The sequence below is a fragment of the Copadichromis virginalis genome, linkage group LG19 (assembly GCF_057382275.1).
Source record: "Copadichromis virginalis isolate Kocher_CV1m ecotype Utaka linkage group LG19, C_Virginalis_male_GT1.1, whole genome shotgun sequence".
NCBI classification, from domain to species: Eukaryota; Metazoa; Chordata; class Actinopteri; order Cichliformes; family Cichlidae; genus Copadichromis; species Copadichromis virginalis.
Window position 1 is genome coordinate 7,514,638 of NC_140636.1, and position 27,015 is coordinate 7,541,652.

General features: G+C 37.9%; 2 protein-coding genes across 2 annotated transcripts in view; one reads left to right on the forward strand and one right to left on the reverse strand.

Annotated features, from left to right (window-relative positions):
• Positions 1–5,594, forward strand: part of strn3 (striatin, calmodulin binding protein 3) — a 53,118-nt gene extending 47,524 nt beyond the window's left edge. The window contains exon 16 of the mRNA XM_085440846.1: positions 1,231–5,594. Coding sequence (XP_085296972.1) covers positions 1,231–1,400 — 170 coding nt within the window. The 3' untranslated portion in view covers positions 1,401–5,594. The remainder of the gene's footprint in view (positions 1–1,230) is intronic.
• A 4,751-nt stretch (positions 5,595–10,345) lies between these two features.
• On the reverse strand, positions 10,346–26,056 carry coch (coagulation factor C homolog, cochlin (Limulus polyphemus)). Its single transcript, XM_085442095.1, has 15 exons — positions 25,959–26,056; positions 24,816–24,867; positions 24,672–24,716; positions 23,958–24,114; positions 22,549–22,682; positions 22,085–22,156; positions 20,535–20,591; positions 18,344–18,491; positions 17,674–17,777; positions 16,594–16,820; positions 15,563–15,677; positions 14,966–15,109; positions 14,727–14,883; positions 14,272–14,366; positions 10,346–12,183 (listed from the first exon to the last, which is right to left on the reverse strand). Exons 2-15 carry the CDS (start codon positions 24,844–24,846, stop codon positions 12,011–12,013), a joined length of 1,659 nt encoding a protein of 552 aa, XP_085298221.1. The 5' UTR covers positions 24,847–24,867; positions 25,959–26,056; the 3' UTR covers positions 10,346–12,010.
• Between the last annotated feature and the right edge of the window lie 959 nt (positions 26,057–27,015).

Below are 27,015 nucleotides of genomic sequence, written 5' to 3' on the forward strand. Positions count from 1 at the left end.
CACAGGTTCTCATACTCACTGATAATTACTTAAGTGCATCTGAGTAGCAGAATCTGGTTGCCACTTACTCTCTTGATTCCTAATGGCGTAGTAGGTTTGGAAGCACTAAGGTTCACATAGTTTTTCTCACTCTCTTAATTTTTTGATACTTAAAATGTTAGAAATGAGAGATGATATGCTTTGTGCTTATATGGCTATGTATGCATTGTAGCTTGTTCCTGTCCTTTGCTAGACCAGTGTTTCCCAACCACTGTGCCGCGGCACATAGGTGTGCCGTGAAAGATTATCTGGTTCCACCTGATTAGTACTCTAAATGACTGGCGTGAGTAATGGGCAGAACAATTACATTCTATTGTAATCTCTTGTAAACGCTACAAGAGATGAACAAAATCAACTTTTGGAGAATTACATTCTCTTCCACTAGAGGGCAGTAAAACTACCTACTCTAATTAAATAGAATGCCAACTGCCAGTAAAACAGAAGACGAAGAAGAAATGACATAACCGTCATGCTGTGAATGAGACAATGCAGTGCGTAATAGCAATAGATAAATATTTGAAAAGAACAAGTAGTCAATCTGACCTGGGCCCTGGAGAAAATTCTGACCCAGATGAAGGCCCTAACATGAGTAGTGGTCAGAAAGCAAAAAAGGTACACTGGGGACAAACCAAACCAATTCCACTCTGCCTGATGCACGGGGGAAAATTATCAATGTGCTTTTTGTGACATTTTTGGTTTGATGGTGTGCTGTGTGATTTTTTTCTAATGTGAAATATGTGCCGTGGCTCCAAAGGGTTGGGAGACACTGTGCAGACAAATCTGGCAGTAGTTAATTTGAAACATTACAGAGCAAGCTAATTTTACAGCTATTTAAGCACAGAGAGCTAGAGATTAATTAGCTGACCTCTTTCACTCACTTTCTATGTACATAAGATAGTTTGCAGTTAGTCCAGGTAGCAGCTAAGATAGATTAGGCTCAGCGCAGGGTCAGTTTTGATCACAGGAACTAAGCACATGTGCCTTCGTAAGTCTCCTGCTTCTGCTCATGTTATGGCAGTTAAGGCAACTGTATGACAAAACTGTCAGTGCATTCAAGATTTTAATATAACATTAATCGTTTGTTTCTATCACTTCTCAAGTCAAAAGAAACGGAAATGAGTTTGGTTTGTGCAATTAAATTACTTTGTAACAACATTGACATAATGGCTTACATTTTTTTCTTCTCCTCAGGTCACGACTGCTCTCTGCGTCTGTGGAACCTAGACAGTAAAACGTGTGTTCAAGAGATCACAGCTCATCGTAAGAAGAGCGAGGAGGCCATCTACGACGTGGCCTTCCACCCCTCCAAGGCCTACATTGCCTCCGCTGGAGCCGACGCCCTTGCCAGAGTCTACGTATAGACGAGGAAGAGAAGATTTAAACAACAGAAAAAAGAAAACAAAAAAGAGGAGATGACCTCGAGGTGAGGGATACAGAGACAGACAAAGAGAGAGAGGGGCTAGTCTGTACACAAACAGGATTCAGGTCTGTTCAGGTCTCTGAACACAGAATATATATTAATATGAAAGACTGGAGAATCTCCAACGGACAACTGAACAAACACACACAGGTTTCTTACACAAATTTTTAAGTTAAGAGGTGGAGTGGTGTGATCTCCCTACAGCTAAGAGACAGCAGAAACGCGTTTAATGATCAACTTGGAGCAGCTTGCCTGAAACCCATCTGGCCCCTCACAAATCCCTAAGGTAGCTTTGACACTACATGCCTGTCCCTATTCACTAACACTACTGTGACTCCTGATCCCAGACAGAAGAGCTGGAGCTGAGGGCAGACGTAAAGGAAAAATCCCCCCAAAATTAGACCTGGTCAGAGCTGGCCAAGGAAAGCAGCCTGACATCTAGATGAGTTAACCCATCGCTCTTTTATTTCTTACTGTTGTCATTTAGCATCGTAATACGGCGGTCAAATGTAGCACATTAAACTGTGGAATCGTAGCACTACAGTCTACATGTTGTGGGGACATTTTTGCACCTTTCCCCTGTTTCTCTTTCTGTCCCACTGGACTCAATGCTGAGTCAATGCTAAATGTTCAGGCATGTCTGAGTGGAGACAGTTACAACTCGAAAAATGGCCCTCGTGAGAAGTTGCCTGGAATCTGTATTGAATTCACCCCCATTTGGCTAATTTTTCTCCAATAACTCTAAAGAACTCTACTTTCAAGGCAGTTCAGAGCAGGCTTGCAGTCCCGAACAGTTATAATTGGCTGCCAGTGTTTTCTCTATGTTTGTTATACATTATAAAAGCTCTATTACTCCCCAGGTGTTGAAGCTTCAGTGGCATATGAAACCAAATCTAAGCACAACTGTAGTGCATTAAGCAGTCTGCTCTCCCAGTCTGACACTTCACATGAGGTGATACAGCTAGAAATGTCCAAGAGTGGAGCATTCTAATGAGTCTCCAAAGTCTGCACTTTCTCCTACTGTAATCCATTTAGTAGAGCTAACCACTAGTTGAACTAGCAAAAATATAGAGTAGCAAAGAATTCGAGTTGAGTACAGTTTTGTACTGTCTTTGTTGTGCTTTGTACACACTGCTTCTTCAGTGTTTACGTGGAGAAGAGCGTCTCTGTTCAGATCTTTTTTGTGTGTGTCACACAGCTACCTGCACAGAAACAAAAAATTGAACTATGTCATAGACTATCATCAATCTTTAAATGCCGAAACACTGAAAAGTAGCAGCTATTTAAGTTGATTTTAGACGTTTGGCCTGTTCAAAATGATTTCCAAGTTGCAAAAATACCTAGTAATCAAGTGTTTTGTGTGTAGTCTAATTCATATGTGCATGAGTTTAAAGTGCATTTTAATTAGCTGCTCAAAAAACATTTGCCAATTTATAATCATACAACATCTAAGCTGTTCCACTGGTGGACATTATTCGAGATGCCCGTGTCCCAACACAGGAAGCTGTAAGCTGTTCTATGTATCATCCATAGTATGATCAGAATAGGGGTACTTGTGTCCATGGAAACACTCCTCCTGTCACAACAATTTCAGCATCTGTTTAGTGACAGTGAAATCATATTAGCCACATTAAACCCTGCTTTAAGACTGCCTGAGGAACTGTACTAAAGAGAAAGCCCGGAGGTTAATCAGATGTTGGAGTCACATCCGAGGGGGATTTTTCCTTTAAACCTTCAGAAACGTCAACCTGAGAACAGAACATGTGATGTTTGAACTTGTTTTTTTCTCTCTTTCACTTTTTAATAATTAAATCTGAACTAAAACTTCTGCAAAGCAAGTTTTACAGTTTGTAAATGGGGAAAAATTAAGAAGAAATATGTTTTGAGCAAACAGAATGGATTTAATATCAGATTTTGTTTTTGCCTCTGAGAATGTTTTGGTGAGAATGGAAGTTTGGTTAATACTCACCGACCTCAGCCTCCTGCTGGGCCTATCAGAGCCCCACGTTTAACAGTGTAACAAGCGGAGGATTCAGCATTACTGTAGTTACATATTTTTGTTTGTGTAAAACAAATCTAGTTTTTATAGTCCTTTTTAATTCTTTTTAAAAATCCACAATATAGTTACTGCCACAATGGATGACCCATCAACCAAAAACCTCACCTCAGTCTGATATGTCAGGACGTCTGGCTTCAGTTTTGGGCCCTGATCTCAGATCATGTAAACACAGGAACTGCTGCTGCTGAGTGTTGAGACAGCTGAGGAGAGGGTCAGCTGTATCTGTTAGTGTCTGTCCTGATGTTAAATATCAACCTTTAATATACATTTGTCCATTCGAGCTAATGTCTAACATGGCACACATTCCAGTGTGAAACAGCAGCTTATCACAGTGATAAGGTGTTTGCTCCAGAGGGTAGAGCATGCAAGTCCACTATCATCAACTGAAAGACTCCAAGCACAAGATACATTTTAATTACTCCACAGTGAAACCCTTGCGTCTTTTACACAACAGCCTTGGCATGTTAACTATTAGCTTTGTCTTATGCTAGAATTAGTTTTAAAAAGTTACATTTTTAAAAGACTTATTTGGCATAAGAAAGTTACATTTATATGCCAACTTAATGCTGGTGTAAGACAGAACTAATTATGTCCTGTAAAGAAATGTACAAACAAAATTAATTTGCATAGAAAATGTAATCCAAGCATACAAATGCAGACCTATGAATAAATGCAAGGTGCCGAATGCTTACTAAGTCATTCTGTTCATTCTAATTTACACTGCAGTATCTAGTCTTTGTCACTGCAGCCGATAAAATCACTGGGGGAAAAAAAGCCTGACCAACTCCTTCCTAGGCCAGTCTTATATGACCTTGTTTATGTAGACTGGATAAAATGACGTGAGGTCATAGCAAAAAGGTTTTACAGGTGAGAACTTCTTGAACTACAAATACACAACTTGCTGAAATGATGCCTTTTCCTCACAGTCAATATATTTGGCATCTAATTAGCTCTGTTTGTTTGTTTTTTAAGAAATGAAGTTTTAAAATGTTGTGTACACTGTACACATGAGCAGTTTGTTATAGTATAATACAGCTGCCATAAAGATCATTTTGATATGGCTGTAATTTTTTTTTTGTTATCATCTGAAGGGAGGTCATGGGTATAAACTACAAAATCTCATCAGGTTGAGAGGTGTTTCTAATATTCTGACCCATCAAAAGTAGTTTTTTTTTAATTATATTTTCTGTACACTCACTTGTGTCAGAGTTCCACATTTTATATGTTGAACCCACAGAACTGACTCATTTGTATACGTGTACACACTCTTACACATGCAAGTATGCATTTTTGACACTATCACTAAGTGGAATATTCTGATATTTGTGAAGACAGATCTTACAGCAAGGCAGCTGTACTAAACACCATCCGTGTTTAGGTACCTATAATAAAGTGGTCACTGTGGGGGGTTCTTTTGCTTTGTTTTGTTTTTTAAAATTTGTTGATTAGTAATAAGCAAATTTAATTTATGTAAAAACAAGTTTTGTCCTCAAACAGGGCAAAGAATAGTTTGATGTACACAGATTTGAACGCAGGGCTGCTCCAGTTAAAGGCCAACTTCCAATAACAAACCGGCAAATAATTGGTTTAATGAGCTGGGAAATGGTACCTGAATGCAGCACGAGCTCAGTTCGAGTGTGAACAGGTGAAGTTACAGCTTTGTTTGGTTCAGGCTGAGACTTCTGCTCCTCCGCCTCCATCATATCGCTTCAATCTTTGAAAAGCTGCTGTCTCACTGGCTGGCCCACAGGGGGAAGTCTAATTTGTTGTTCTGGTTTGTTACGATCCACAGTTTTATTATTATATAATTTTTTTCTTTTATTTTCACCAATGCTACAGTTTACTGTGTAACTCTCGTTTGTGTAATGCATGATTAATACAATAAAATATTTTTTTTAGTCTTCCGAAAAATGAAAAAAAAAAAATTCTGTTTGCGAGATTTGATGAGTTTTGTGTTTTGTTTTTTATTTACAAACTATGAACAGCAGATTTTAAAGGCTGTACCACATAGAATACAGCTGTTGAAATGTACATAAAATGTCTATAATAACTATTAAACTGTGTACCTGTACAACACCTGCTGCCTGCTCTTCATTCTGTAGGAAAGCACTCGGTGTGTTCAATAGATTGGAGTTCCTTCGGTCCATATACCATCAAATTAAAATTAATCAAATTTAGTCATTGCAACATTTAAGCAATGGAACGCTTGTCTGTAAGCTTTGCTGTCTGTTCTACAGCAACAGCACAGGTGCTACAGTGACTGCTCTTTCTTGTGCTGTTTCATTTTCAGGCAGCGATAAATCAAATGTCAGGTGGTAAAACCACCTAAAGTGATGTAAGGTACTAGTGTTGGAGGACTTGCACTAATGGAAGCCAGAGGTTTTGTTTATTCAGATAATATAACTTTCTTCTTCTTTCTTTTTTTTTTTTTTTTTTTTGTCATTGGACAGTCATACTTAGTGCGATGGTACAACTAAACTGGAAACTTTCTCACGTCAGTGTGAGTATGTCAGCACACTTTCAATGGAGCAACAGTAGAAGGCGATCAGCAGCTCCTTTCTGAGGATTTTCAGAAAATGGAGAGGCTGTTGGGCCTTCTTTAAAACCGCCAAGGTGTTTAAGCTCCATTAGAGGTCTGTGTCTATGTGCACACCCAGGAACTTAAAGCTGGCCCCCCTTTCCACGTCCACGGCTGCAGCAAAGACTTCCTGCCTCTGAAGTTGATTGCCAGCTCTTTTGTCCTGGTGATATTGAGGTCCAAGTTGTAGTTTGCACACCAATCCGACAGCCTCTGAACCTCAACTCTGTATGCTGTCTCATCACCACCAGAGATGAGCCCCACCACAGTGGTATCATCTACAAACTTACTGTAGTGTCTGGGTGGGTACTGACACAGTCATGTGTACAGCAGGAGACTCGGTACACAGCCTTGTGGAGAGCCAGTGTTAAGGCTAAGGGCTGGGGAAAGATGAGGCCCCACTCTAACTCTCTGTACATGGTCTGAGAGAAAGTCTGATCCAGCAGCAGGTGGTAAAAGGAAATCTGATATCCAGCAGATATCAGTCTGTCCGGGAGTATCGTATTAAAGGCAGCACTAAAGTCAACAAAGAGCAGCCTGGCGTGACGCCCCTGTTGTTCAAGGTGGGAGATGGTGGTGTGGAGTGTTGTAACACAGGCATCTTCAGTTGATCTGTTAGCTCTGTATTCAGTGGTAATCTTCAGGCACAGGCATCATGTTTTCCTCTGTTTTTAACAATAATGACAATACAAATGAAGAATAAACCGGTGATCATATTAACCTGATCTATGAAAAAGTCGTTTGTAAAATTTCATCTCAATCGAAAGCTTCAGTAAAATTTCCACAGCTGTGAAGTTGCTATACACAGATACCAGGTGAAATAGCGACGGATCTGATCTGATTCACAGGATGTGAATCAGAAAGGCACAAACACTCATCATGGGCATAAATGGTAATTTTGAGCGTTTAGTAATGTCTTTGAACTGCTCTTTTTCCAGGGTGAAATGATTGTATATTATACATCTTTAAAGACTTAAAAAACAAGAACTCGATGTAGCACTTTGAATTTATTTTGGGGGATTATCTCCAATCCACACAGGGTTAAAAGTCAGATAAATCAATTTTCCCTCTCTTCCTGTACTCTCTCTGTCTGGTGTTTTGCCATTGTGGTTTATTTTTTACTTTGGATGTATTCATCAGCACACAAACGTCCTTCTGATACTTTTATCCAAAGCTCCTGAAGCAATTTCCTTGATAACATCTTCAGCTTGTAGTTTGTCCCAGTTTACCAGGATCAGCCTTTCCCCCATCTAGGTACTGTTTTTTTTTTTTTTTTACTGTTTCAGTGAGTATTTAGGCAGCACGGTGGCATGGTGGTTAGCACTGTTGCCGCACAGCAAGAAGGTCCTGAGTTCAATTCCAACACCAGGCCGGGGTCTTTCTGTGTGGAGTTTGCATGTTCTCCCCGTGTTTGCATGGGTTCTCTCCGGGTACTCCGGCTTCCTCCCACCGTCCAAAGACATGCAGCTTGTGGGGATAGGTTAATTGGAAAATCCAAATTGTCACTAGGTGTGAATGTGAGTGTGAATGGTTGTCTGTCCCTGTGTGTTGGCCCTGCGACAGACTGGCGACCTGTCCAGGGTGTACCCTGCCTCTCGCCCTATGACAGCTGGGATAGGCTCCAGCGCCCCCCGCAACCCTGAAAAGGATAAGCAGAAGCGAATGGATGGATGGATGGATGTTTCAGTGAGTATTTAATGGTTAGAATATCGGATTTTCTGGTGTCCCTTAAAGCCTCTCTGTTTCAGGTCCTGTTTCTTTTGTGTGACCACAAGATTTGGTTTTGCTTTTTAGAAATGTAACAGTTTCAACTGAAATGTTTGAAACCAAAAACACACATAAAGACAGGAGACTACATTATAAGGATTTTATTTAAGAATTAATCTTGAATTTTAATCTCCATCTTCTAGATCAGGAAACAGGGAACCATCAGGTTCACTGCAACTTTGTGCAGCTTGACCAGTCTGCAGTCAGTTCGCTCTTTGGTTGATGGCTTCCTGCAGTCTCATTTGAGGCTGTGTTAAGGAATAAACATATATTCTTAGTGCTTATTTTCTGATTATATTGTTTTATGTATTTTAGTAATAAAGGCTTGTAAAGCAAGGCCACTTTTGACTCAAACTAAGTGCTCAGCCAGACTGTAAAACAGGAAGTTAGTGTAGAGCTATACAAGCATATAAATAAAAACAGGAACCCAGACAAAAAGAGAAACTAGTAACATATAAGGAGTTGTTTGTATCAAAACTATGTGTGACGTGTAAAGTACCACAATAACACCTGTATGAGACACATTTTTAGCTTCTAATGTTAGAGATTCTGCAACTGGCTTTGGGCTGTGCAGGGCTCTCTCTTCCGGAAGATGATTGGATAAAGAAATATAAATGTTTTGACCACTCTGAGTCGGGTTTTCTCTGTTCTACCATGGGGATCAAAGAATCGGGTTTAATAGCTGACTCTTTCGATCTTTGATAAAGTGTGTGATTATGATATGATGATGTGATCTAAAGATAAAGATGGGAAACGTGTTCCTTTTTCTCCGTTTACTGAACTCGACTGACATTTATCCTAATAATTTTCACTTACCAAGTTTAGAATTTTTATGAATTATAAGCAGTGATAATGACTGAGAACCTTCACAGACAAACAGTGATAATCAAAATTCAAACAAAGAAAGGGCTTAAAATATTTCACTTCATGCATTAAGAATGTACAACTCTATGTAATTTATGACCAAAAAACCTTTTCCACAATTTTCTTTTTTTGGGGGGGTTCCGATTGGTTCTTATATAGCACTTTTCTAGCTTGAGTGCTTTCTATGCAACATTTCTATTTTCTATTTTATTTCAAAGTCAAAGTCAAAGTCAACTTTATTTGTCGATTCTGCCACATGTACAGGACATACGGAGAATAGAAATTGCGTTACTCTTCAATCCCTAGATAAATAGCAAATGAACATTTAAATATATTTAAATATAAAAGTGATTAAAAAATGCAAGTAAAATAATTAAAAAGTAAAAATTTAAATAAATACAATTTTACATATAACAAGAAAGCTATATAATATACAATATAATGGGTAAGTAAGGTAACATCCGCACACACATTCACACTCTAATGAAAATATTAGCTAAGTGTTTTATTTTATTTACTGATTTACACAGAGGGCTTTACATTTACATTAGGCTACATTTTATAAAGCATGAAGACTCCTGTTTGTAGTGTCCCTGGAGACACAGACCTCTATCACTGGATTAGCATGTTGCTGAGGTAACAAGCTATCAGCTACATTGTTAACAGAGCAACAGCCAATAATAAAGAAGAAACTCCAGTAAATGAACTTACGTCTCTGTTCCTCATTGTTTCCTGTTGTCTATATTTTGGCCACCAGATGGTGCCCTGTCTATGTCAGTAACATGAACACAGGCAAGTGGAGCAGGTGTGAAAACAGCTATTGGCAAATATAGAAAATAAATACAGTTAAATGTTTCCATCAAAGAGTCGCAATTTAAAAATACTTGGCCAATTCTTTCCTCAGTTTAGAATTGTGTAAATTGAGTATATGGACATTTTTAGAAGAACTGATCTCTTGTCTGACAGATGAAGTGTCAGATTCCATACAGAGGGGATTTTGTGATGATAACAAGCACAATTTTCCGAACTTATTTACAGACGAATTTTTTGTCTTCAATATAGTTTCGATATAAAAATCCAATATGGCAAAATTTTAAATGTGACAGAAATGATGATGATTACTTAACTGGTGAAAAGAAACATTTTCTTTCTTTCTTTTAAACTAGCGCCCTGCCTCAACTTACAAACATGTTGTTTGTAATCTGTCAAAGACTAAATGCAAACAGATGCAAAAATTGGCAAACAAAATGCAATAAATTTAGTAAAACAAGCTACTTCAGCCACTATTTTCTTATATCTCCCTACCTTTAAAACTGTAGTTGTTCAGACAGCAGATTTTTAATCATAATGGAGAAAAAACAGGTAGTCCTGCTCTGAGTCTTGCTCAAAGCTAAATAAATGATATTTTTCTAAAGTAATGACATAAACCAAAAGATTTATGTGTCTAGGTGTACAGGTGTAAACACAGCAACACTTCTGTCCTTGTTAATGAGATATTACAGAGAAAGAGACTGCACCTTAAGGAAATCCACAGACATCTACACAGTTTGTATATTAGAACAATAACAGACGTGCCAAATGGCTTTATAGGTTAAATAAAATATGTCAAATGCAAATAGGAGATGACCAAAGACTTTATTTCTGTTTGGCAGAATTTAACAAACAATCACCGGTAAAACATATACCAAAAGAAAAGTCATGTGATCATATTGGAGCAAGGCTGTGAGATGGAGTTAAGGGCATGGGTTAGTCTATATAAAAAGTTGAAATCATCAGATGCCACAAATCAGACAAAGTAAAGAAAAAGAAAAAAAAAATAGAGGATTTTATACACCTTCCTGCAGGAAATGACTGCTGTGCAAAGCTTTCACCCCCGGCAAGCTTTTCAAGACAAACATTCATCAGGAGAGCTGCTCTGTCTACAAACTATTAGCTGTTAGAAAATATTCCAGAATAATCTCTTAGCAGCTTTGTGATATAAACATGAATGTACAAACTACTGTTAGTGGATTACCCGTGATATATATAAAAAACATATTTACAAAGTAACCTTTGAAAAGAATTTTTTTTACTCAGAATTATAAGGCCTATTTCATGTAAATTAACAATGGGGATTGTATTTTGGGCTCAAAATCTATTATAATGCCTCATTCAATGTATTCCATGGATTATGAATATATTCCTTATACCCTCCATGGCTAAAACCTATTTTAAAACTTTTATAGCACAAAGCTAGCATTTTTCTTAAACAATCATACCTGATCGAAGATTATTGTTTAGCAATTTTCTTTCATGTTGTTTTCTGCCTTCATATAGCTTTTTTAAAATTTAATTTTTTTTATAGCTACACACTGCAATGGTTATGGCTTCAGATTGGACTTGTCATTGTGAGGAGTTACTGATATTTTCATACAGACAGCTAATTATTGTTATTAATTAGTTGATTTTTGAATGATTTTCCAACAGCTTGTTGAAAAATTTAAATAGAATTAACATTTTAATGTGTAAGAGACCTTTATGTACATTAATGTGTTTTCTGTATTTGAAAATAAATGTGTACAGTATATATACAGATGTATATATGTTATTGAATTTATGACGGGTTTAGCTAATGGCAAGTTTTATAAGAAGTGTATTTTTAAGGCATTGAGTCATTATTTAGCTCGTGAAACTTTGAATCATTGCACTGTTATAATGTGCTAGGAGGATGTTCATGATTTATTTTAGAGAATATGATTTGAGATCGGTAAGCTACAAAGGCACATTTCACTTTTAGACTATTAAATGAGAGCCAATTAGAACTACTGTTACTGTTACATGGAGAACTGTGAATGTCATAGAGAGCTATATAGGTTGTGGGGTTTTCATACTTTAGGTGCAAACAATATCAGTTAAAGTATGCTGTTAAGTGTCGGTTGGAGCAAATCAGTTCAGGTAACATAATTGATTTAATAGAGATTATAAATTTAAATAAGTGGTTGTACTCACACAAAAAAACAAGTGTTGGACACTTTGTGTAGGAAATTGTAGGAAAATCCATTGTCCTTAAATATATCTGTTTCTTTACATGTCTGAGTACACAGTGTAAAAGAATATAAGAAATAAGATATATAAAAGATGTTGCTGTAGAAACTTTTGTCACTGTAGATACGCGTGTTGTTCTGACAGTGTTTATGTGAATGTAATGGTCGTTCATGTGACTTTAATCAGTACTTTCTAATGAGGATGAACGACGAGGTAAGGGTCCTCACAAATAAAGAAATGCAAACCCTTGTGTGTGTTCTCAGTTATTCTCAGTGAAGTCTTTGCAAATGCCTCGGACCACTAGTGGGATAAACTCAGAAAGGCCGCTGAACTCTCTGGTGAAGAAAGTGTGGCTGTCCTTTGGCTCTGATGACATCGCTTTGAGATCATCCAGGGGTGCCCACGCCACGCCCACTGAGAAGATGGTAATGCCTGGTTGGGAAGGAGAAACAGGAGAAAAAGTGAGATGTCATCTGCATAGCAGTGAAAATGAATGCTAAGCCTTCTAATGATACTGCCTACAGGAAGCAATGTAAACAGAACTGGTCCTAGCAATGAACCCTGTGGAACTCCATAATTAACCTTAGTGTGTGAACAGGACTCTCCATTTACATGAACAAATTGCAATCTATGCAGATATGATACAAACCACTGCAGTGCAGTACCTGTAATACCTACAGCATGCTCTAATTGTTCTACAATATTATGGTCAACAGTATTAAACGCTGCTAGACCTCACTAGCAGGACAAGCACAGAGATGAGTCCACTGTCAGAGGCCATAACAAGATCATTTGTAACCTTCACTAAAGCTGTTTCTGTGCTGTAATGAACCTGACTGAAACTCTTCAAATTAAGCCATTCCTCTGTAGATGACCTGTTAGCTGTTTGACAACTACTCTTTCAAGGATTTGTGAGATAAGGGGAAGGTTGGAGATTGGCCTATAAGCTAAGCTGGGTCAAGAGATGGCTTTATAAGTAGCTGTTTAACTACTGCCAGCTTGAAGAGCTATGGTAGCCAATTATTGAGACAGGTTGATCATATTTAAGATTGAAGCATTTTTTAATGGTAGGAGTTCTTTGAGCAGTCTTGTAGGAATCTAAAAGATGATGGTTCGGATGACGTAATTACTGAAGTTAACTCAGAAAGATCAATTGGAGAAAAAGACTAAATAAATATCAGTGGTACTGAAAGTAGCTGTATATAATGTTACATCTGCGAGATGACGAGGAGTACATTTTTCTCTAATGGCTAAAATTGTACTTGTGAAGAAGTTCATGAAGTCATTACTAGTTAACGTTAAAGGGATGGTTGGCTTAACAGAGCTCTGACCTTTTGTCAGCCTGGCTACAGTGCTGAAGAGAAACCTGGGGTTGTTCTTATTTTCTTCAATCAGTGATGAATAGTAAGATGTTCTAGCTTTAAGGAGGACTTTCTTATAAAGCAACAAACTATTTCTCCAGGCTAAATGATGATCCTCTAAATTTGTGACACGCCATTTCCTCTCCAGCTTACGAGCCATCTGCTTTAGGCTACATGTTTGAGAATTATACCAGGGAGTCAAGTACTTCTGATTTGAGGCTCTATTTTTCACAGACTTCAGTATCCAGTGTCATACATAGTGAGGAGGTAAAATTATTAACAAGATAACCGACCTCTGTGGGAGTAGCGTTCGGGTAGCTGCTCTGCTCTGTGTTGGTACAGGGCATTAAAGATGATAACAGTGGGTGGATCATATTCTTAAACTCAGTTACAGCACATTCAGTTTGGACTTTTTGAATACAAAACATGTCAGTGAAATGTTTGTGAAACAACACTACAAACACTGACTCTGTTTCCAGTGAAACAGAGTGACTCTGTTTCCAGTGAAACAGAGTCACTGACCCTGCATGGAACGTGTTCCACTGAACTTGTTCTGGAACGGGGCTGGGTCAGGGCAGAGCAGCCAGGGGGAGAGGTTGTCAAGCCAGCCGTTTCTTTTTCATTTTGATTGCAGCAGCAGGGGGAGGAGCAACTTGAGGTCTGGCCTGGGGAGACTGCTAGTCCATGGATTCTTTGGACCCCCTACAGCCTGGCCGGCTGCCTGCACTTTAGGGAGCCTTAAAGGCAAGGACCTTTGAGGATATACTGCCTTCTAGTTTCAATCTCACTCTAGCTCAGCTTGGTAAGCTATAGAAGAGACACTGAATGCTCTTGCTGACAGAGACCTTGTAGCACTTATCAGTAAAGCTGGAATAGAAGTGGTCTTCCTTGAAAGGGAACAAAGATCATAATGACGGAGAAGTCTTCAGGTGAAGATAGCTTACTCCCAAGAGATGCACTTGGGCATGTAGCAAAGGCCATGGGACTCCATTCCTTAGCAGTCCAACAGGGATCTTCCTGTCCAGTATCCAGCGTATCCAGAGTAGTTAAAATAGTAACGATGTTGTTACAGTTACAGTTACAGTTGTTACAGTTGTTACAGTTACAGATGTTACAGTAGTAACATCAAATAGCTTTCATTTATTGTTTTCACACATACCTTGCTTATGTGCAGCCATTGCTGGGCCTCTGACGTCATCGTATGATTGGCCATCTGTCACCACTATGAGAAAATTGCGACCTGGTCCTGTTCGTCTGCCATAAACAACAAATACAGTGTAACTTCTAATACAGTTTAAAAAAAAAACCTGCAGAATGTAAACACAGTTTTCAGAAATTTGATTTGAGTATTTCCATTTTTGAGTATTTTAGATCGAACCTTAAGAGCACCTGACATCTGTCTCTTGTTGTGGTACAAATGTTAGCGTTATTTTCATAAAATTACATTTTCTAAAGACAAAGATTAACACTTTTTTATCATTAATTATCTCATTAAGTATTGCAAGGCCCTGCAGTTTCAATAAAATAATGAATAAAATAATTTTTTAAGGCTAAACTTGCCAACACTGCAGGTGTGGAGAGCTTTGCTTAGAAAGAAAACAGCGCCACTGTTACCTGAACAGGTTCTGAGTGGTGTAGCTTATGGCTGAACCGGTCGATGTTCCTCCACTCATGTAGGAGATCCTTCTCAGAGCATTGATGGCATCGTCCTTGTTTGAGTAGTCAGACAGGCCAAACTCTAACCTCTGTTCATAGGTGAACTGCACTGCACCTACAACACCAATACAGCCAGTCAGCCAACCAGCATTAATAACGTATAAGATAATCAGTGGTTTGCATGTTGTGAAGCTGACCAATGTGAGCTCCCACATCTGAGATTTCAAAGCTTCTTGCAATTCCTGCTAGGAATTCCAGGACAAGTTGGAAATTCCCATCCCCAACGCTAGATGAACCATCGATGAGAAAGCCGATGTTCACAGAATTGTAACAGGTTTTACCTAAAAAATACATTTTATGTCAATGTCACAGCAGAGCCACATCCATCTAAATAATCAAATGTAAATATTATGAATTCATTAATTTTGTTTCTGTAATAAACAAAATGACTTAAAAAGCTATACTGTTAATGGTGAAACCACAGCTGTAAAGAGATGATGCTGAAGAGACTGAAAGTATTTTCATGTGATAGTTGCATGTCCAAAAGATATTTTATAGTGTAGCAATTCTTTCAAAACTTTTTTTCCAAGCAGAAAACAATATTATTTCATTTTTCTTGGTCAAATCTGATATTACAAAATTAAAGAATTATTGGTATTGTTTTTAATGCAAAGGTAGAACTGTTAATACCTTAATATTTGATTATCAAATGTAATGTGATGGCCATGACCTGTGTGTTTTCAAAGGTATCTCCTGACAGCTGCATTACAGTAGTTGATGAAGGTGTGTCTTACTACAGAGCAGGCCGTCTAGTGAACAGAGTCTCTGAATGAGAGGTCTGATGTGTTTGGTGGTGCTGAACCAGCTGGGGATTGGATAACTGAAGAAACCGTTGTCTTTACACACAGCCTGCAGGAGGACAGGTAGAAATTCTGTCATTAATACAAAACATGTTTACTGTGATTTGATGAATGCCTCTTGGGTTTGACTAAAATAATAAAATAATAATTCAAGTTTCTACTTTTATGCTGCACATAACCACTCTCAATAACCGCATGCATATGCTACATTTTTTTTTGTTGTTGTTGTTTTTTTGTTGTCCAGCTGAGCATGGATGGACAGATTGTGCTTTTTGGAAAATTTTCAGCTAAGGCAGTTCTGTTTCAGACTTCTAGGACCTGTCCTAGAAGTCCTTTTTGTTTTCTGGAGTCATAGACACAATACTGAACACCAACATGTTCAAGCAGAGTTGAATTCTTTGTCTGAAAACAGGATCTGTCTGAAAACTGCTGTTTGTTTAGGGTCAACATTACACAAGGTTTATATGCGATTTTGTGTTGTTTAAAGGGAACTAAAAATCCAACTCTGCAACTGTGGACACTATTAAACACTGTTTAAAATAATCCTTATTTATCTTAAACCAGGGCAGATTTCCTGTCTAAAACACAGCATTTTAACTTCCTTTCCCTGGCCTTAATACAAAGTCTTACTGGACTTTTGCAAGCAGAAGTTTTTGAACAGCAGATGGGCTCACATCTTTGTGTCTGAGATGTCCATATTAAATATATCCTCTCTTTTGACAGCAAGCATCTTCTGCACATTTACTGACCTCATTATCTTAAATTTTGGCTATTTTTAATAGCCATGCATCACTGTTTTTATATGAAAGAAAAAAAGGAGCAGCATAATGTATCCATTTTAAGTTTAAACTAAACAAGAAGGGACAATTCAGTCTAAAGTATATTTCATGTTAGAGTGTCACTCCTTATTAATGAAACATATGAACATTTATCTAACATTTAGGCAATTCAAATAACATGTGAACCTTCTTCATGAAGTCTTTGTCTCGAACCATGCTGAGCTCCTCAGGCGCTGGTTTGGCGACAGACACCAGAAAAACATTGATCCCACTCTCTCTGGCCAACATGGCCGCCTGGTCCAGGTCATCAGATGGCCAGCCATCAATTAACACCATCATCACCCGGGGGTGACCCCTTCTCCCCCCATTCTCCTGAGAGAAAAAGGTCTCTGCTGTATGCATGATGGCTTTACCTAGGAAGACCAACAACACGATAAATATTTTTACATTACCTGTTTTTTTTTTTTGTTTTGTGTTTTTGTCCCGTTTGGATCTTTAGCCATCAGAATTGTTGTCTTAAGGCCAAGAAAGATGCCAAGCGGATTTATTTTACCAAGTGGATCATCATGGCCTTGCCATATTGGTCCATTTGATTGACCTTTATTATAATTATGTATTTATTTTATTTTATTTTCGGTTGCTACAAACGGGACAGACATGACTGGGTGATAGGACAGGGAGAAAGAATGAAAGAAAGAGAGGGAGAGAAAGAAAAACAGAGGGGAGAAGAGACGGTGAGAAAGGGGGGAAGAAAGAAAAAGAAACAAAACACCTGGATCACCTGTTTTTTTTTTGTCTAACTGATGAAAGGAATGCAGGCAGGGTGGGGAAGAGTGTCAGTGGCAACTACTGACAGAAGGATAGCAGCAAGCGTGATAGGGATGGTAGTGAGAGAGAGGTAGTGATATGATGACCAGTTTGGATTATTGTAGGGTCTACCTTACAATATAAAGCACCTTGAGGCAACTGTTGTTGTGATTTTGCACTATATAAATCAGATTGAATTGAACTTTGTCAGGTAGTGGGTTAGATTTCCTCCACAAAATGTGGGAGACTGATGTCATACAGACATTAATGCTGTTAAAGGTGATCCTACAGCCTACTGAATCATCACATGTACTTACTCTTTTCACCTCATTTGATCATAAATGAGGAAATTTTGTCTGATTGTCACCTTTTCAAAGAGCTATGGGCTACAGGATGTGTATTTTTTAACTTTTCAATTTATAATTCAGGTTAATCAAGATATGTGTAAGTGTGTGTTACCTGTATTCGAGTCTCCTCCTAGGTAGGCCAGCTCCTTAATAGCAAACAACAGCTCTTTAGGTTGAGTGTAGTTAGTCAGTAGGAACTCTGTCCTGGGAGAGTCACTGCAGGCACATATGAAGACAAATGTTTAGTGTATATGTATATATCTGCATTTTTGATGTAATAATTCTTATCTAGCCCTTAAACCTAACTTTAATCTAAACTTTAAAAAGCATAAACCCGAGTTCACTCATAAGGGAGGTAAAAGGAATTTTATGTGGCATAGTATAACACACCATTGGATACTCTATTAAATACCCGATTTCCTTTCAGAATTGTGACACAGGTTCAGCAGTCTTCAATAGATTGTTGAAGCTGTGAGTGATGGACGTTTTCCTCACAGAGTTTGATCAATACTGAAATGATACAATTGATCATCAGTTGTTGGAGATTTGTCAACAGAACATCTATGAATGAAATGTCCTCTTTTCCATTTTTATTTGGAAATAAAATAAAAATGGCTGACAAGTTGCCTTTATTTTTTTACATTTATTTACTCACCTCTATCCCAAAATACCACAATTCTCAAGACTTGTTAGTATAAATGACATTGTTGGGTGGTTTAAGGCTGAGGTAAAAAGAAAGAAATAAAGATTTTTCTGAAGTGACTCTGTGTGGTGTGCCCGACCTGGCCTGTATTAAACCAATATGAGGTCCTATTGGTCCGACTCTTAGCATAGCCGCCAGTTTGGCAATAAAGTTCTTCTGCAGGTTAAACCTCCGCTGCCCAATATTGCTGCTGCTGTCAATCACCATCGCAATGTCCATCTGACAATCTGCCCACACAAAAAAGTAAAGATGTTGATCCAGAGATTAACAACATTGATTATTTTTATGTTCAGTGTTACTATAGATAATAATTATTATTGCAGTTTTTGCTTATATAACTTTCATTAAATTTTATTTGACCTCTGACTACACTCGTGTTTTGGACTTTTTCCATCCGATATAATTAAATATAATAAATAAGAACTTTTAGTGTATATGCTAAGATATAAATGGGTGCTGGAAGATAGTTCTGTTAAGTATAAAACAGGACTAATGCTTGCACTCTTCAGTTTTGATGTATTAGTTAAAACTGAGGTTATTGTACTCGGCCCTGAAAATCTTAGAAATATGGTATCTAACCACATAGTGAGTGGTTAGATACTTACTCTGGATGGCATTACCTTGGCCTCCAGTAACGCTGTGAGGAACCTTGGAGTCATTTTTGACCAGGACATGTCAAAAATGTCCTGGTCCAGTGCACATATTAAACAAATATGTAAGACTGCTTTCTTCCATTTGTGCAACATCTCTAAAATTAGAAATATCCTGTCTCAGAGTGACGCTGAAAAACTAGTTCATGCATTTATTACTTCCAGGCTGGACGACTGTAATTCATTATTATCAGGATGTCCAAAAAACTCCCTGAAAAGCCTTCAGTTAATCCAAAATGCTGCAGCAAGAGTCCTGACAGGGACTAGAAAGAGAGCAGATTTCTCCTGTTTTGGCTTCCCTTCATTGGCTTCCTGTTAAATCCAGAATTCAAAATCCTGCTCCTCACATACAAGGTCTTAAATAATCAGGCCCCATCTTATCTTAATGACCTTGTAGTACCATATCACCCTATTAGAGCACTTCACTCTCGCTCTGCAGGCCTACTTGTTGTTCCTAGAGTATTTAAAAGTAGAATGGGAGGCAGAGCCTTCAGTTTTCAGGCCCCTCTTCTGTGGAACCAGCTTCCAGTTTGGATTCGGGAGACAGACACTATCTCTACTTTCAAGATTAGGCTTAAAACTTTCCTTTTTGCTAAAGCATATAGTTAGGGCTGGACCAGGTGACCCTGAATCCTCCCTTAGTTATGCTGCAATAGACGTAGGCTGCCGGAGGATTCCCATGATGCATTGAGTTTTTCCTTTCCAGCCACCTTTCTCACTCACTATGTGTTAATTAATCTCTGTCTCTCTTCCACAGCATGTCTTTTATCCTGTCTTCCTTCTCTCTCCCCAAATGGTCGCAGCAGATGGCCCCGCCCCTCCCTGAGCCTGGTTCTGCCAGAGGAATCTTCCTGTTAAAAAGGGAGTTTTTCCTTCCCACTGTCGCCAAAGTGCTTGCTCATAGGGGTTCCTATGATTGTTGGGTCTTTCTCTGTATCTTTTATTGTATGATCTACTGTACAATATAAAGCGCCTTGAGGCGACTGCTGTTGTGATTTGGCGCTATATAAATAAAATTGAATTGAATTGAATTGCCACAATTATTACAGTCAATTAAAAAGTGCATGTGATACTTATATATGCAGATGACTAAACTCTATTTAACCACCTTCTACAGTCATTGTTCTACAGTTACTGTCTTGTACCCATTTCTGGCTCACTTTAAAAAAAAAGTAATGCATAATAAACTCTGATGTAAACAAAAACCATAAAAAATAATAACTTAATTTAAGTTTTAATCTGTAAGCTTAAGCTTGGGATCAGATGGCAGGGGACAGGTCTAGTGTGCTCAAATGTGTAATGAAGGTGTGCTGGGAGCATCTAGCAGAAGCCCCAGTCTGTGAAATATTAGGTCTTTAGCTATTGCTGCGAACGCAAGTGTGGTTCTTTTTTACCAGACTGTTGATTTGGCCACTCCTTAAGTTCTTATTTAATTATGTCTCCCTGACCTGTATCAACATCTGTTTGAACCTTTTGTTGAGTGATTTTAAACAGCTACCAAACTGATATTCTATACTTGGAAACAAATCCTGAATAGAATAGAATAAAATAGAATAGAATAGAATGCCTTTATTGTCACTATACAGATGAACTGTATAACCAATGATATATACAATGTACCTTTATTCCCACCTGCCAGGGCTTTTTTCACTGATGGCTTCTTCAGCAGTTTCTTTACTGCAACACACACATTTGTACATCTTTGTAAACAGTCATTGATACAATGCATTCCTTAGCGCTTCACCCATCCTTACACTACTATAACTAAAAACTAAAACTTCTAAGGGCTTGGCACTCATATACACACTCAAATACACACACACATAAAGGTCAACTGAGGTAACACAGTATTTATGGTCGAAGCATCAAACTCCTGTTGAGTAATCCATATCCAGTGTTCTATTGTGTTTATGCCTTTATATTTTCAGAATATCTCCTGTCTGAGTCACCCCTATTGCTTAAATAGGAATGGGAAGGGACTGTCATAATAAATTATGGACAGTACACATTCAAAGAGCATTTTCTGAGTAACTTGTACTTTGTATAAATTCCCTAACTTTGGCACTCTAGGTACTCTCTCATTAAAAAAGTATGATGTGGAACAAAGTCTGACTTGTGGAACAGGTTAATTATATTTTGTAATAAGACATTTACTTGGCAGAAAAAAAGTTAATCCTGCCAAACAGGTAATTATCTCAACCATCAAGTTATACTCACATGATCTGTATTCTGATCTGCTGGAAAAAGAGCAAAAGAGAATAACAGGTCATAATGAAAGTTATGGCCCGAAAGTGGTCAGTACAGTATACAGAAGCATCTGTGCCGAGTATGGCCTGGAAGCCTCGAGGTCAAAATGGTGATGGCTAACCAACCGGACATAGTAGTGGTGGACAAGCAGCCGTAGTGATAGATATAGCGATATTGAGTGACAGCAACATCAGGAAGAAGGAACACGAAAAGCTGGAGAAGTACCAAGGGCTCAGAGAAGAGCTCCAGAAGATGGGGAAGGTGAAGGTAACAGTGATCCCAGTAGTAAGCACTCAGTGCAGTGACCCCCAAGCTAGGCAAGTGGCTCCAGCAGATCCCACGAACAACAACCGAGATCCCCGTCCAGAAGAGCGAAGTCCTAGGAGCAGCCAAGATACTGCGCAAGACCCTCAAGCTCCCAGGCCTCTGGTAGAGGACCTGAGCCTGAGGACTGCCCACAGGGCGAGAGGGGATTTTTTAAAAATATATTTATATGTGTGTATATGTGTGATGCCGTCCTTTTACTTCTGTATGAGCTTCTCTTTTAATTTTGCCTTTGACTTAAGCTCAGTGCAAATAAAGAAGCCACTTTTGGCTGTCCCCTTGTCACAGTGGGTTGCTCTACTTATTTGATTTGGCAGAGTTTTACGCCGGATGTCCTTCCTGACACAACCCCAACGGAGATTTTTGTCTCAAGCTGGAAACCGGTGATCCTTCACTTGCCAAACAAATCTGTTAACCACTAATACTAATGAAAATAAAAATCTGACAAAAGAAAGTCAAAGACATAACAAGATGAATTACCAAAAGGAAACAGTTAATTAGAAAAAGTGCTCAGATCAGGGTGGTGTCATGACACTAGGAAAGCACAGACAGAACAAGAACAAATATATATTCCTAATATAAAGGTGTGTATCATTTACCTGGTCGCGCAGCTGCAGGAAGAGCTGTGGTGCTGGTCTCGCTGATCAGCTCCTGTGGAACATTAATGGGCTCTAAAACACACAGAAGGTATGATAATTAGTGGAGAAGACAGATATGGATCATTCACATCTGCAGTCAAATGATGATATTAATCAATTAAAAATTGTGTTTTTGTTTTGTCTAATCCCTGCTAATTTGCAGTTTATAAAATAAAATTATTTTTTCTGTTGTATAATTACAGGTAAAGCTTTCCAGTACTATATAAGTTTAAACAATCTCCAGATAACTATATATTAAAATAATGTATATATCATTCTGAAATCACAATTCTAGGTACTTTAAGCATATCTCGCAATAATAAATAATAAATAATAATAAATAATAATAAATATTAACATTATTAGGTTATTCATATTGGATTATTACTTAATTAAAAACAATTCACCAAAGTGGCTCCACCTACTGGTGAGGCTGAAGGAGGCGGTCCAGTGAGACAGGGCCTGTGAGTGTATACCGTGGGCATATGAGCTGATGTAGTTGTGCCGTCCCTGCAGCCTATGAACCCTAACAGGGCCCCCAGCTGGGCCCAGGATACCTCTGTATGAAATGACAAAATAAAAGTATTATTATCACAGTGGAAAAAGATCATCATTAACAGTTATGAGAGTTGCTACTCGTGAAGTCAATTACAAATGCAGCTTGAACTAGTGCATCTGGACCGAGACCTTGTTAAAAAAAAAATTTGTCTAAAAACACACACGTGCGCAGGAAGTTCTTTTCATAGTAAAATAAATAACTAAAAAAAACCTTTATGGGACAAGGAGAAGACACAGCTGTGAAGGAGAAAAAAAGATAAGAATAAGCATAATTTTTCTTCTCAGTAGGCCACCGAGGCCCTCTGCAGAGGAATGAGGAGGTCACTCAGGGCTGAGAACTTAATCCTCCTTTCATGCACATTCCTTCATGGTGTTGGTGTTTTGTTAAGGTTCACATCTTGGCAGCGGAACACAGAGTCTAATCCACATGTTTGAAAAAACAATTCTCACTCCAACGGCACCGCTGTGACGAGGTGTTCATGCTCTGAAAAGGCTGCTAAGAGTATCATATACAGGGAACTAAAAACAATGGCAAGAAGCAGTGGAAGTAACAAGGAAGTAATCAGTGAACCACAAAGCAAAATAACCAAATAGAGCTCCACCACCAAAAAAAAGTTGCATTAAACTAAAAAATAAATAAATAAATATAAAAAAATACAAAAAAAAAAATGACTGAAGACCCTGAATAAGAAGGAGAGCGTCTAATCATTAAAAATGTAATAAAAGCAAAGAAAAATTAAACTGAAGGAACTTTAACACAATATTGAAAAAGCCTAGGTTAAATTTTTAAAAAAAAACTTTAATTGAAAATATACACACAAAACAATACAATATACTAAATGAAAAAATGAATGAAAATTAAAAATGAACCAACAATACAAAATAGAATCAACTATGAGAAAAAACTGATTTTAAATAAATACATGAATAAAAGTTAAAAAAAAGAAAAGAAAAAAAGAAAAACTAGTAACAAAAACCCTCCAAACAAAATATGGAAATGAAAATCAGAAGATAAGAAGGATTTACTTTGTTTTCTATTTTTGTTATTTTTTTTTCCATTTCCATTTTGCTTATTTTTCTGTCGGTCCTTTCAGCCAACCACGTCACGGTCCTCTAAATATTACCATGGTTTAATTGTGTAGCTTTAAAATCAAGCAAGTGTACAACATTATGTTTTAGTGTTTTCAGTGATAGACTGAAATATCACAGTTAATATTTACTATAATATGTAATTAAAACATATTTTGGTACAGCTGATATGAAAGGAAAGCTGTACCTGTGGACTGCAGCTCCACAGATGGATGAGACAGCAGCATAGACTCCTGTCCCAAACACAGACATCCTCCACTGTGTGCACTGTGGTGGACATAAAACCACCACGGTGTCCTGGGTCAGGTCTGCTCCACGTGTTGTACAGGTCACTGGATAGGGCACTGAGTGGAAAACAGAAGATGTCCAGTCAAAATACTCCATTAAAATCCTTGATCTAGGTAGTAGGTTTCATCTTCATTAAATAGAGTAAGCTAGTTTAGTCCAGAGGCAAGACCAAGCATTTTTAAAAACAGACAGAAACATAAAAAAAGACAAACGACAGAATACAACTAAACAGATTTCTTTTACTATTAATATATATTATTAATTTCATTATAAAATAATTTTCTAAAAAGATAAAAGGGGGAAGGAACATTTATAAAGTGTAAAAGTATAAACATATATCAAATGTAAATGTTAATAATAATAACAACAACAAAAAAGTAAAATATGTAAAATGCTAATAAAAACAGAAAATAGCTATGGCTATTGGTGATTTTACTACAATTGTGTTTTTTTTGTTGGTTACTTTTTGCAGCAATTACACAAATAGACACGTATTTATATATGTGTGTGTACTTTACATTTTCTACAGTGTATGATTCTAAGGAACAAAAGTGACCAGAGAACTAAGTGGATCTATCTGCTGTCAGGCAATCAGGTATTTTTCAGGACTCACCACTAACTTCTGAGCCAAGTACTGAGGAGAGCAGGAACAAAAGGCCTGATGGGGAAAAAACAGATCACACAAAGTTGTCATCATATGAAAGAAAGGAAGAAAAGAAAAAAGCAAAAAAAAAGGAAAAAAAAGAACAGAAGTTACCTGTCAGAGGCAGCACAGACAGCTGAGGCATTTCTGCAACAAGCTCGGTATACTGAAAAACAGATATTACATATAGTTACTCTAATAATAATGAGTATTATTTTTAAATCGTATTTTTTTTAAACGAGTTTACCCAGCCTCCTCTGGCTCATCCAGCCAAAAACAAACCATCACCTATATTTCATAAAGCAAATAGGCAAGAGCTTTCCATTGGTGTGGAGGTCTAAGTTCAGCCACATTATCTACCCCCCAAAATGAGGCCAGCTGACTACTTGAACAAAATGAATGACTAGGTTTTCATTTCCTTTCCTTGCATTCCTCATTCCCCGAATTCCAAAAGAATATTCCAAGAGAAAGACACCAGGATTCACCAGGGTTAAATTGTGAAAGAGTGATTCTAAGAGCATGAGACATTATTTTCAAACACGGACTGGCCACCACGGAGACTCTTTGGGATGCACTGGAGTGGTCAGACTCTCCCATCATTAGTATGAGATGATAAAAAACCAATGCAGCTCTGGATGGAAATAAACATTGACACAGCTGAAATGATAAAATTCAGCTCATCGACATGATCCTACTGCAAATGCGTGCCATAATCAAAGCTAAAGGTGCTCCAACAACGTATTTTATTTTGGCCAATAAACCAGTCCACAAGCTAATTATGGATTAGTAAGAAATCTAGAAATGTAGTTATGTGTGAACCACACATCACGTAAGTGAGATTAGAAAACAATGTCATCACATCACTAAAGAAGAAGAGGCAGTAAATGGTTAAATGTCAAGTCCACAGCTATCTCAGGAAATCGTTTAAAATTTGTTTGTGACCGAATCCACCAATGACACAACAGCCAGTAACCAGTAGTGGTTTGTAAGCTCCATATATTCCTATATACAAGGACTAATCAGAAGCCAGAAAGCAAGCCAGTACCAATCCCTAAGCTTGGCAGGTTAAACAGTCGATAAATACATTAAAAAAAGATGGAAAAAAAAAAGAGATAAGCAGTTAGTAGAGGGTGTAATAAACATACAGCAAGTAAATAAAGTTATTGGTTAATCACTGAATGGATGTAAATCACCCAGCCTGTTAGTCATTTCTAAAGAAAGATCTCTGTGCAGAATCAGCAGGAATTTCAGTCTTACGAACTGTTTCTTCAGCAGATGTCTCTGAGGAAAACTGTTCAGACTGTTCACACGTTATTCCCTGGAAGGAGCAGCAGGCGGTAAAATGACAATGCTGAGCTGGTGTCGATCGCCTGGCGAGAGAGAAGTAGCCCTTTAAATAAGCGTTCTCTCTCACAACACACACACACATTCATACACACCTTACTGTGGTGACTTCAGAGGGGGAGGGAGGAGGGGCCTCAGTGACAGGTCAACCTGAGATGGAGCAGAGGAGTGAACTGCAGAAAAACCTTGAGATAACTGTTGTGCTTTAGTGCTATATAAATACAATTTATATAGCACTAGATATTTTTGTACAATAACCTGAGTGGGTTTAATAAAGACATGCCTTAAAAGCCCATGAGGTACACTGAAAGGATTAAAAATGTGGTGCTTCTAATTTGTATTTTTTATGCTGCTTCCAGTATATTTGGAGCCCTAAATTATTGAAAGTGCAATAGCTAGCTACATCACAGCAGCTTCAGGACGGAAAACCACATTTAAGCTTTGTTATAAACAGAGGCGCCACCAAAGGGGGGCCAGGGAGGCACTGATCATCCCCTAAATTTGCTGGCTCCCCCAGTGGCCACCCCTGGTAAGACTGTCATATGTTGGTAATAATTCTAATAAACATGTGCACGAGAGAGGAAAACACACTACAGTGAGTTGAAACCCTGACTTGTTATTTATTCCTGCTTAAAACAGATTATTAAGGATTTCAAAATCTTATTTGGTTTTCATATTTATTTATATTTTCAGTGATATCAAATTTAATAGCAGATAATTAAATAGGTATATTTAATTCTTTTCGCTCTCTCTTTTTTGCCATATTTTTCAAGTAACCTATATTTGACAACAGCATAATAAATCTGGAAATTGTGTTTTTTTGTGTGTGTTTTAGTGGCTCCCCTATGAAAAAAATTCTGGTAGTGCCACTGATTACAAATTCCACAACCACAATTTTTCCATAACATTTTTTTCCTATCAGCAACTTCAAGTGTAAAAAATATCTAGAAAAAAAATGCAACCCTTTTTT

Excerpts from the sequence above, each read along its gene's own strand:
- coch (XM_085442095.1), bottom strand. The coding sequence starts at position 24,846 with ATGCCTCAGCTGTCTGTGCTGCCTCTGACAG. Across the intron at positions 24,717-24,815 it reads GTCTGTGCTGCCTCTGACAG|GCCTTTTGTTCCTGCTCTCC; the intron begins GTAACTTCTGTT and ends TTTCCCCATCAG. Across the intron at positions 14,884-14,965 it reads AGATGTGGGAGCTCACATTG|GTGCAGTGCAGTTCACCTAT; the intron begins GTCAGCTTCACA and ends TTGGTGTTGTAG.